This window comes from Peromyscus leucopus, chromosome 19 (assembly GCF_004664715.2).
Source record: "Peromyscus leucopus breed LL Stock chromosome 19, UCI_PerLeu_2.1, whole genome shotgun sequence".
NCBI lineage: Eukaryota > Metazoa > Chordata > Mammalia > Rodentia > Cricetidae > Peromyscus > Peromyscus leucopus.
Genome location: NC_051079.1, coordinates 629043 through 641257, shown reverse-complemented (window position 1 = coordinate 641257; position 12215 = coordinate 629043). Strand labels below are relative to the sequence as shown.

The 12215-nt window shown below is 36.4% G+C and overlaps 1 protein-coding gene across 1 annotated transcript in view; it reads left to right on the top strand.

Annotated features, from left to right (window-relative positions):
- Rock1 (Rho associated coiled-coil containing protein kinase 1) overlaps window positions 1–11818 on the top strand; it is a 117554-nt gene extending 105736 nt beyond the window's left edge. Inside the window, exons 28-33 of the mRNA XM_028876703.2 lie at window positions 4366–4436; window positions 4633–4721; window positions 6572–6650; window positions 6963–7224; window positions 8243–8450; window positions 10180–11818. Coding sequence (XP_028732536.1) covers window positions 4366–4436; window positions 4633–4721; window positions 6572–6650; window positions 6963–7224; window positions 8243–8450; window positions 10180–10183 — 713 coding nt within the window. The 3' untranslated portion in view covers window positions 10184–11818. The remainder of the gene's footprint in view (window positions 1–4365; window positions 4437–4632; window positions 4722–6571; window positions 6651–6962; window positions 7225–8242; window positions 8451–10179) is intronic.
- The last annotated feature ends 397 nt before the right edge of the window (window positions 11819–12215 follow it).

Here is a 12215-nt window from a genome sequence, read left to right as displayed (position 1 = left end):
AATATCTGCCCTCTTGCATTGGTGTCTTTGCCCTCATGCTTTTAGTATATTTGCTTGCCCAGAATCGGGTTTCTGTGAGTGTATTTACATACAAGCAGGCAAAACTCATATACATAAAAATATTGTAAATTACTTTCCCACCTGCATTAGATATTTTGCTCCTCAGTTGAAAATTCGTATTTAATTCACCTTGCACTACATGCTTAAAAATAGTTTTTGACAAATAAGAAATAAGATTTTATAAAGTATTTCAATATTCATCCTTAATATAAGTTGTATATCATTCACTTGTCTAGAATAGTTCTTGAAGAGGACTAAAATTTTAATTTTACTTCAGGTTAGTAAATGAGGGCTGGAGAGATAGCTCAACAGTTAAATGCACTGGCTGCTCTTTCAGAAGTCCTGGGTTCAATTCACAGCAACCATATGGTGGCTCACAACCATCTGTAGCCGGGTGATGATAGCGCACGCCTTTTATCCCAGCACTCAGGAGACAGAAACAGGCAGATCTCTGAGTTTGAGGCCAGCCTGGTCTACAGAGCAGGTTCCAGGACAGCTAGGCCTGTTACACAGAGAAACTTTGTGTCTAAAAACAAAACAAAAAACCTTCTATAATTGTAATCCTATGAAATCTGATGTGCATGCAGACAAAAACACCCATTACATAAATAAATATTTAAAAACATTAGTAGATGAATTTATAAAAGAACTTTGAATAGATTGTTATTCAACGGTTAAAATAATGACTTTTTTTTAAGTACAGGCTATATTTTTAGTTCAGTAATTTGACTTTATAAATGGTCTATATACAAAGTGACACTTTTTCATTATTTCTCTGAAGCATCATTTAATGTAAGAATCTGCCGGGCGGTGGTGGCGCACGCCTTTAATCCCAGCACTCGGGAGGCAGAGCCAGGCGGATCTCTGTGAGTTCGAGGCCAGCCTGGGCTACCAAGTGAGTTCCAGGAAAGGCGCAAAGCTACACAGAGAAACCCTGTCTCAAAAAAAAAAAAAAAAAAAAAAAACAAAAAAAAAAAAAAAAAAAAAAAAAAAAGAATCTAACATATTTTAGCTGTCCAGTCCTTCACCTCTATAATGCTTTTCATGGGTATTTTGTCATCAGTTAGATCAAATTTCTCCTAAATTTCCCAACTCTTAGATTTTAAGTTTCTAAAATCTTAGAAAAGCATGTTACGTCTCTCACTTAGCACCGAAATTTGTGCCTCTGGTTCTCCAGCAGGTGGTGATCTGGCACACTGTGAATATGGAGACTTTAACTAAAACTAAAACACTGCACAGTGGGTCTCTACCTCTATTAAATTCTATGTAATACAGTAAAGTAAACTTTAAAAGATTGAAATTGCCTGTATTAGCTGTTAATTTACATTCAGGTGGGCTCAGTCTGTTATTTGGGTGAGAGTCAGTTGATGTTACAATACTACAGACTTTTTTTTTTTAAAGTTAAAATTGCTTTATAAGCCGGGCAGTGGTCGAGTATGTCTTTAATCTCAGCACTCCGAGGCCAGACTGATCTACAGAGCAAGTTCCAGGACACCCTGTGTTGAAACAAAATTACTTTATAAATATATTGTATAAAATCCAAGTTAGTTTTGCACTTCTGTGGCAAATTGTTGATGAAAATCTAGTTTAAATTCTGGCTTCTTTCTAGAGAACCTAACTTCTGTGTATGTTGTAAAAGGTGAATTTATAGCACTTAACTTGCACACTGCCACCTAGGTCACAGTTAGTTGTGGCTTTCAGGATCTGTTCAGGGCTAGTTAGATACATTTGTAAGGAGAGGAGACAGAGAAGCTAGTGTCGTTGCTGTGTTGAGCCTAGCCTTTAATCCAAGCCATCTCTTCAGGTGTGTCTGTGTGTCTGTGTCTGTGTCTGCGCACGCATGTTTAAATCTATAATCCTGATCTTAGTTCTGTTCACTAAAGTGGGTGAGGAAGGGTATTTTAGACTATACTGTTTTGTATAAAGGTCAAGATTCAAGGGCTTTTATTTTAGTGAAGAATTACTAGTATTAGATACCTAAACCACACTTTAAAATAAGAGCTTTCAGGGGGCTGAAGAGATGGCTCAGCCGTTAAGAGCACTGGCTGATCTTCCAGAGGTCCCGAGTTCAATTCCCAGCAAGCACATGGTAGCTCACAACCATCTATAATGAGATCTGGTGCCCTCTTCTGGCATTCAATTGTCCATACAGACAGAACGCTGTATACTTAACAAATAAATCTTTTTTTTTAAAGAGCTTCCATATTAGTGGGAAAATTCCCTAGTAGTATAGTAATTCACCGTTTCTAAGATAAAAGATTTGTGAAGATCAATATATGATAAGCAGCCTTCCCCACATTGTTTAATATGAAACTGTCTGTTTGGTTTTAAAATTGTAATCATTATTTAGAGTTACGTTGACTAATTTTGGAAAAAGGCAGACTAGCAAAGTAATAATATATTACCAACTATATGTTTTCTGTGTATCAGAAGCCATAGGCTTTATGAAGAAAACATTAGGGTGTGGTCCCTGCTCTCTCAAAACTTGAAAGGAGAACTATTTAAGAGAAAAAAAATTATTGACAAAATAAATAGTAGTAGTAGTAAAGAAAAGGCCAGGTAGAAATAGAGAACACTTGAATTTAACTTCCCACAATTTCATTTAATGAACCACAGTTTTCATGAGGGTGATTAAACACAAACAAAAGCTTGGAGATGTTAAGTAACTGGTGGAAGTAGCAGAAAAAGGAATATTACACCCAGTAACTTGATACTGTGAGGCTTGTTTGAGAATAGGCTAGCATTGTATTTTAGAAACATGACCTCGGAAGTTAAGACATACTGGGTTTGAACCCTAGAGCTTTTACAGGTACAGATAGAGGAGGCTTTGAAAAGTCAGTCACCTTTGCTAATCCTTGATGTCATAATTTTTTAAGTGGAGGGTGACAATAGAACTATATGTAAGAATATGACATCCTGTGTTCTAGGACTGTATAAATCTGAAATATGAGCTATCACTCGTAAAGCATTTTGGCAATCAAATGCTCAGTAATGACAACCATTGTTATTACTCTTAAGACTGAGCTTTTGGCTTTATGTGAAGAGGGAAAAATAAGTGTTCCTACTAGAATTATAATTTCAGCCATAATATAATCAATCACACTATAGCAGTATACTTTAAAATTGGTTACCTTTCTATGTTATGTTTTAAATATAAGATTAATATAGGAAGAAATTGAGTTTTCTTATCTTCAACCTGATAACAGCCATCTCTAAAGGAATCATCTTTATTCCCCAGAGACTTCTAATAAACGAGATAGATATATTCATTAACCAGATATGGTGCTACACACCCCATTTCTCAACACTCAGGAGGCTGAGGCAGGAGGATCTCAAAATCAAGGCTAGTTTGGGATGCGCTAAGTTCAAGTAAGCTGTATAGTGAGATTGTCTCAAAAAGGTAGAAGCTGGTGATGTAATTGCTAGAGCACTGGCCTCGCATGCCCACTGCCCTGAGTGTGATGCATAGCACCACAAAGGGAATAAACATGGAACAGCAGCAATAGTTGCCAGAGAAGGCTTTGGTTATAAGTAGTCAGGAGTTTATGGTGTAAATATTAGCAGTTAACCTACCGATTTCTGTGTTCTTTTTCTGTTTACTGAGTTAAATAAGCATAAAAGACATAATACTTCATTAGTTTGAGATGGTTTGGAATTAGACTTATCTATAGAATTAAGTGCCTCCCAACAAAATTTGAACAATTTTAATGAAATTGTTGAGTGTTTTACTCAAACGTTTATTAGGATATTGTACTGAGAAAACAAATAAAATGCTTGTCTCTTATTCTTTGTATCTAGTTGATTCTGCCTGCATTCCTTATTTATTTATCTTCTGCTCTTGTCTTCTGTGAGTAATAGGACACCTCAGTACTTTGCCTGCTCTTGTGTCAATCATGGCTCGGAATCGTTCGACTTGCTGCATTTTTTTTTTCCTTTTCATTCTTTTTTTTTCTGACTATTTTTTATGAATGTTATATAATATTTAAATGTATATCATATCCATTTAAGCTGTAATATATTCCAGTCTTGCCTGGCTCTTAAAGACATTGTTACTTCGTACCTTTTCAATTGAGTACTAAATGTTAATTTTATGGGGAAAGTGGCTTGGGATTTTTTTCTGCAGTCTTTGTTTGGCCATTAAAGTTAATTTGTGTGATTGAAGCATGAAAGAACAAATTACAGCATTTATTCATTTAGCTGTTTTCTATTGCCTGTTGCTGCATGCTGCCAGACAACTTGTAGTTTTTTTTTTTTTTTGGTTTTATAATTTAATTGACTGGTATACCTATTTTATTTTTCTCCTAGAGTCAAGAATTGAAGGTTGGCTTTCTGTACCAAATAGAGGAAATATCAAAAGATATGGCTGGAAGAAACAGGTACCATATACCTAAATTTTTCTCATTGATATTTTGTTACATATTTTACCATAAAGCATAGAACTTGTATTAACTGCTCAATTACTAAGCTTGGTTTTAGATTAATATAGTATAAAGTAGGCATAAATGGGAAATATGCTAGTCACTTTAAATCAAGTTGGTCTTTTCATTTTTTCTTCTCTTTTTGTCATTTCAGTATGTTGTGGTGAGCAGCAAAAAAATCTTGTTCTATAATGATGAACAAGATAAGGAACAATCCAGTCCATCAATGGTGTTGGACATAGAGTAAGTTGCCTTTGATTTTTATTTATTTTTTATTTTTTTACAAATTTTTACAGTCACTTGACTATTTACTTAGAAGTTATTTTTAGAGTAGCTTGACCTTTTGTGTTTTTTAAACAGTTACCTATTTTTCCAAACAAAATTGCCCAGTGAGTAAAATTCGCATTTGCTGGACAAGACTATCTGAGTTCTGGTCCCCAGAACCCATATAAAAGGTGGATGCAGTAGGGCAAGCATACCACTACAAGGAGTTGGGAGGCAGATCGGAGAATCTCCAGAAGTCCAGCTAGCTTGGCTTAAACAGTAGCAAAGAGACCCTGTCTCAGAGAAGGTGGAACAGTGAGGACCAACACTGCAGTTGTCCCCTGGCTCCACATATGCACCATGGTGTGTCTGCACCCACACTGACACAGACAGGCACATGTGCAAGTTAAATCGTCTGACCTTAGTAGAATGTGAGAAGGAAAATTTTGTATACAAGATCTATGTACTTTGAAAAGCAAATTTTTATTTCAAGTATTTAGTGATTTTTGAGGTCCCTAAGCATCTCAAAAAGTAAAATTGGAGTCTCTAGAAGTGCCTCAGAGGTTGAGTACTTGGTGCTCTTGCAGAAGATCCAGGTTTGTTTCCCAGCACCCACATGGCAGCTCACAACTAGAGAGAGCTGTGGACAGCCTCTTCTGGCTTCCACAAGCACCAGGCACACCCATGGTGCACAACAGACATGCGACTAAGACAGTTATACACAGGAAATTAGATCTTTTTTAAGGTAAGATTGTTTAATCAGCATATTGACACCACCAGTGGTTTATGTTAAGTAATACAAACAAAAAGCTGTTCTTAAGTCTATATTAAAGACTTAATAGGCATAGTTTTTTTTTTCTTTGTGTTCATTCTCATACATTATATTATCATAGAGGTGTATATATAGTGAGTGTATATAAAAATAAGTAGGTTCTACATATAAGAAACAAGACAACTAGCTGAAAAATTTTAAGTATACAATATAAATTCAAAATGAGGCTTGGTAAGTGCTATTCAAGAGATACATAAAGTTAGATGAAGGACTGTCAGGATGACTCAGTGAGTCAAGGTACTTGCTGCCAAGCCTGATGTCCTAAGTTTGATTCCTAGAATCCACAAAGTGGAAGAAGAGAATAAACTCCAGAAAGTTCTTCTCTAACTTTCACACATACACCATGGCATGTGTACCCATCCCTAAAATGCACAGTACATAAGATATGTTTATGTTAAATATTTTTGGAGCTGGTACCGGTTAGAATATAAACAAAGTTGAGAGAGCTCTGGTAATACTGCCATCTCTTTAAAGCATTAATTATGAATGTGAACTTGAGTGGAATAGTAAAAATAAGAGTGAGTTTAGTTTTATAAAACCAATGGCCATGTTTTTCAAGTGGATGTGCAATCTTAGATTTCTGCCAGCAATATATGAGTAATCTATCTTCTCTACATTTTCATCAGCATTTGGTGTTATTAGTTTTACATATAAAGGTTTATTTTTACTATTTTTAATTGTGTGTGTGTAGGTGCCTTTGAAGCCTCTTACAGAAGAGTTAGTGACAATTGTTAATCACCAAATGTGTGGGTACTGGGAACCGAACTCTGGTCCTCTGGAAGAGCAGTATACACTCTTAACTAGTGAGCCATCTCTCCAGCCCCTGTTGTTTCTTTTATAATTCTGAAAGCTATATTGTGATGTCATGGGTGTGTGTATATATATGTATATGTATATATATGTTCCAAATGATTATTGATGTTGAACATCTTTTTTATTTGCTTCTTTGCAACTTGAGATTCTTATAATAGGTTTATATCATTTATCTCTGTCTTAGTAAATTGTTTCATGTCCGACCTGTAACCCAAGGAGACGTATACAGAGCTGAAACTGAAGAAATTCCTAAAATATTTCAGGTACCAATGTTACATTATAATTTTTGTTTGTTTGTTTTTGTTTTTCGAGGCGGGGTTTCTTTGTGTTGCTTGGTGCCTGTCCTGGATTTTGCTCTGTAGCCCAGGTTGGCCTCGAACTCACAGATATCCCCCTGGCTCTGCCTCCCGAGTGCTGAGATTAAAGGCGTGTACCACCACAACCTGGTGGTGGCTCTTTTACCTTTTAAGTAATATGTGTTCTGTGAAATGGTTATCCGTGTTTTCGTGCATTTAGAATTTTTATTTACAGATTATGATTTTTTCCCGATCTTTCTCTACCACTCCTGAATGTAGATACTATATGCAAATGAAGGTGAATGTAGAAAAGATATAGAAATGGAACCGGTTCAACAAGGTGAAAAAACTAACTTCCAGAATCACAAAGGCCATGAATTCATTCCTACACTCTACCACTTCCCTGCCAACTGCGAGGCCTGTGCCAAACCTCTGTGGCATGTTTTTAAGCCACCCCCTGCCCTAGAATGTCGAAGATGCCATGTTAAGTGCCACAGGGATCACCTAGACAAGAAAGAGGACTTGATTTCCCCATGCAAAGGTAAGGTGCAGTGTATAAGAATCAGCGGTGCAGGGCTGGAGAGATGGCTCAGAGGTTAAAAGCACTGGCTATTCTTCAGAGGTCCTGAGTTTAATTCCCAGCAACCACGTGGTGGCTCACAACCATCTGTAATGAGATCTGGTGCCCTCGTCTGGCCTAAAGGGACACATGCAAGCTGAACACTGAATACTAAATAAATAAATAAATAAATAAATAAATAAATAAATAAATAAATAAATAAATAAATAAATAAATATTTTAAAAAAAATGCCGGGCGGTGGCAGCGCACGCCTTTAATCCCAGCACTTGGGAGGCAGAGCCAGGCGGATCTCTGTGAGTTCGAGGCCAGCCTGGGCTACCAAGTGAGTCCCAGGAAAGGCGCAAAGCTACACAGAGAAACCCTGTCTCGAAAAACCAAAAAAAAAAAAAAAAAAAAGAATCAGCGGTGCAGATTCTGTAGGTGGATCCTCAAGTGTGGTGCTTTGATATGTGAGTGACCCTGCAGCAATCCTTTATCAGAGAGAGTGGTTCAACTTTTAGTGGGTTTTGAAAGCAAATCATCCCCTTTTCAGTGAGCACACCACTGAGAAGCTTTATGTTGAGAGAAGAGCTTCGGGTGAGTCCCCCACTGCTTTGCTTAGAGTTTCCGTGTTTCCTTGTTTTCCCATGTTCCTCAGCAGTGTGCTCCTCACAGTCAGCACCTCACAGTGAGCAAGAGGACACATCCCTAGACTGCTCTCAGAAAGAGGCATAGGCTCTGCACACACATTTGCTTGTTTACTGTTGAGGTTCTGTATTTCTAATTTTTCTTGAGTTTATGACTATTGGTTTTAATCTTTTTTGGTTTTTAAAAAAATTTCAATCTTAGCCAAATTGAAACAAAGATATTGTCCAAGGATAATTAACTATAATAGCTTAAAAATTAAGAACTTGAAAATTATGAATTTAATAGTTTTTTTAGTATCTTATTATGGTTTTAATTGTGAGTTTTGTGGGATTTGTTTGTTTTCTAATGCAGTAAGTTATGATGTAACATCAGCAAGAGATATGCTGCTGTTAGCATGTTCTCAGGATGAACAAAAAAAATGGGTAACTCATCTAGTAAAGAAGATTCCTAAGAATCCACCATCTGGCTTTGTCCGTGCCTCTCCTCGAACCATGTCAACAAGATCCACTGCAAATCAGTCTTTCCGGAAAGTGGTCAAAAATACATCTGGAAAAACTAGGTAAAGATTAAAATGTCAACCTTTTTAGTAATATAAAAATTGTTGGAAACTGTCTATTACAATTAGAAACCTAGGGGCTAGAGGGATGGCTCAGCAGTTAAGAGCACTGGCTGCTCTTCCAGATGTCCTGAGTTCACTTCCCAGCACCCACATGGTGGCTTACAGCCATCTATAACTGTAGTCTGATGGTGTGCAAATGTATATGCAGACAAAATCAGAAATCTAGTCAGGCATGATGGCCACACCTTTAGGCAGCACTTAGAGGCAAAGACAAGTGCATCTATGTGAGTTTGAGGCCAGCCTGGTCTACAGAGCAAGTTCTAGGACAATCAGGGCTAAATGTAGAGACTCTGTCTCAACAGACAAATACTACTACTACTGATACTGTTAGTACTAATACTAATTAAAAAATGTTTCACTAGCTTTGGCAGCACACATACTAAAATCAGAAACTGAATTACTTTCATCACAAAGAACATCATTTATATATAGGTAGGTCTTAATAAAAATTGCAGAGTTTTATAAATTAGTTTTAACTGATTGCTATTAGGAATTAATACATAGGATATTTCATACTGAGTTTCTGTCATAGATTAGGATGTATGTGACATATACTTTAGCCCTTATTATTTGTTATTATGTAACCCAGAATTACATTTTTAAATGCAGATGGGTCATCGTAAAATGTTCCTCATCTCTTACACTATGTTGGAATTGGGTTCTTTTGAAAGTCAACGTTATTTGTTAGTACTGATAAATATTGTATTACAAATAAACTTCTCAGTTAAATCCATCTTTTTAAGTCTTTGATGGGATTTTCTTTCAAAAATACTTTATATGCTACAACAGTTAAAGGTCCTGACTAAATCCCCTCCCCCCCTTGGTTTTTCAAGACAGTGTTTCTCTGTGTACCCTTGGTGTCTATAGACCAGTCTGGCTTCAAACTCAAAAGAGATTCTCCTGCCTCTGCCTCCTCGGTGCTGGAGTTAAATGCATGCATATACCACCATGCTTATCTTGAAGCTGCCTTTAATTCACTTACTTTCTTCACTTTCTGCTGTTTTAACCAAATCTTACTCCTTGACGTGATGCATGCCCTTTTCTTTTGTAATTTCAAGCCTCCATACTATTACAGTATATCATAGCATTCAGCTGAACTCTGTAGAATGCTGTTTCAGCCACCTGGGTATAGGGTATAAACTAGGACTGAAACAATTTAAAATAAGTGTTTGAGTAAGAAAATGTTTTAGCTGCCAGGCCGTGGTGGTGCACAAATTTAATCCCAGCACTCAAGAGGCAGAGGCAGGTGAATCTCAGAGTTCAAGGCCAGCTTTGGTCTATAGAGTGAGTTCCAGGACAGTCAGGGCTACACAGCAACACTGAGAAACCTGTCTCAAAAGTCAAACAAACAAAAAAGAACCCACAAAAGAAGCAAAATGTTTTTAGAAAAAGAATAGAAACACAAAAGGAAATCATATTATGGTATTGTTTTCCTTTCTTCTGTTTTCTCTCAACTTTGTCATTACATTTTCTTTTATGTAAGTATATATATTTGTCTTTCCCTAATTTTTTAGGAGTAGGGGTAGTGCTAAGGGGGTTTGGACACAGGGCCTCCTGCATGCTAGCCAAATAGTCTGCCACTGAGCCACACTGTCACCCTTCCCTCCAGTTGTTGGTTCTTATTATATTTATTTTCAAACCAAGCGTCTCTTTTTTTTCTCTCCAACAGTTAACCATGTGACCTACTGCTGTGTTGGAATCATGTGGGATGCTACCTGCTAAACCAGGCTGTTTAACCATGCTGAGCAGACAGGCTGTTGATTTGACACAAACACCACGGGCTTTTTAGGGTTACGATTGCTGTTATTCTGTCCTTGCTTGGGCACAAAAAGCACACTGAGGATTGTTTTTGTTTTCTTTTTCTTGCAAGTTTGCCTACAGGTAGATTAGATTATTACTATGTAATGCAAGTACAATTGGGGAAAGCTTAGCTAGGTCTATATTTTTTTAAGGTGCTGCCTTTTTGAATTTATAAGAAAAAGCCTGTCATGATAGAACAGTTTTCCCTGTGTGAGCAGGAGGAAGGAACTTTCACTTTCAGTGGAATGGCCATCACTGTCAAGATCAGCTTGTGGAAGGAGTAAAGAAAATATCTCAAAATGAGACAAGTTTTTTGTTTTTTAAGTGACTTAAATTTTTGTGCTCTTGCAAGACTATACAGAACTATTTTAAGAACACAGTGATGTCACTTGAAAGCTCAGTGACCTCACTGTAGAATTAAAAGCCTTACTGTTGATTGCCCACAGTGGGTTTTATGGGGAAATTAAATATCTTACATTATGCTTTACAAAATACTGTATATGTTTCAGCAAGTTTGTAGATTGGGGACTGGGAGAAGACAAAAGAATTACATTTTATCTATGCATTTTTGCCAAGCCATATTGAGTTACTTTACTACTAGAGACATTAAGAACTAACTGTACAAGAGAACCAAGTTTAAAAGCATTTTGTGGGGTACATCATTTCTGTAATTATATAATGTATTTCTTTGTGGTTTTGAGTGAAAAGACATTAAGTTAACAAACATATAAAAATGTATGCACTGTTTGAAATGTAAATTATTCTTAGAACACTTTCAGTGGGAGTTGCATTATCCTATTAGTGCCTTAATTTGAGAATTTTTTTTACTGCCATAAGTACAGACTTTTCAGAAAACAAATTTTACAAAAAATTATGTGTGTCAGTGGGTTTTCTCATTGGTAATTGGTTTAATTTAAAATATATAGAGATTTGTTGGACTTTTATAAATTGTACACTCTTTGCACCAAACTACCTGCATCAATAATGAAAGACTATAAAACTTATCTGCAAAAAAAATTATACAAAGTTGCACCAGTAGTAAAGAATTATGAAGTATATCCATAATGTTTTCCAGTTAATATAGGAATTACCATATGAATACTGTTCAGCTCTCCTCTAGTAACAAGAGTTGATTTGTATGGGCAGTGTGATTTATTATTTTTTAACCAAATACCTCCTCAGTAATTTATAATGGCTTTGCAGTAATGTGTATCAAATAAGCACTGGAAAACCAATCTTCTCTAGGGGATCTGCATGTTTCAAGTGGTATTGAAAGCCGCACTGATGGATATGTAATAATAAACATATCTGTTATTAATATGCTAATGACTCTGTGCTCATTTAATGAGAAATAAAATAATTTATGGATGGATACTTTTAATATTGACTACTATGGTATTTTCTGATGGCTGGAATGAATAGATGGCATACTAAAAATTATTCCATGATTGTATACAAATGTTTGCTAAATTTTGTGAATAGATTAAAATTATTTTTTAAAGACAAAACTTGGCTTGGGCTCTAAACAAGAGGTGCTATTGTTCAAGTGATAAGATGGCCAGTGTTTGTTTGAAAACAATTCCCCATGGGTCTCTTGCAGTTCTGCACATGTGAGCAGAGGCAATAGTAACTTGTGTTTGGACCATCACAAATACAATACAATAACCAGAGTATCTGTATAATCAGCAGCCTTAGGCAATAGACTGTTTCCTTTCAGAGGTCCCTTTACTGCCAGCACCTCTCTCCATGGTTAATGTCAGAGGCAGGTTTGCTTAAGCTCATTATAAAAGATTCAGATTCCAGGGCTGGAGAGATGGCTCAGTAGTTAAGACTACATTTGCCTTTTCTACAGGACCCAGTTCACTTCTCAGCACCCAGTGTCAGACAGCAAACAACTTCCTGTAA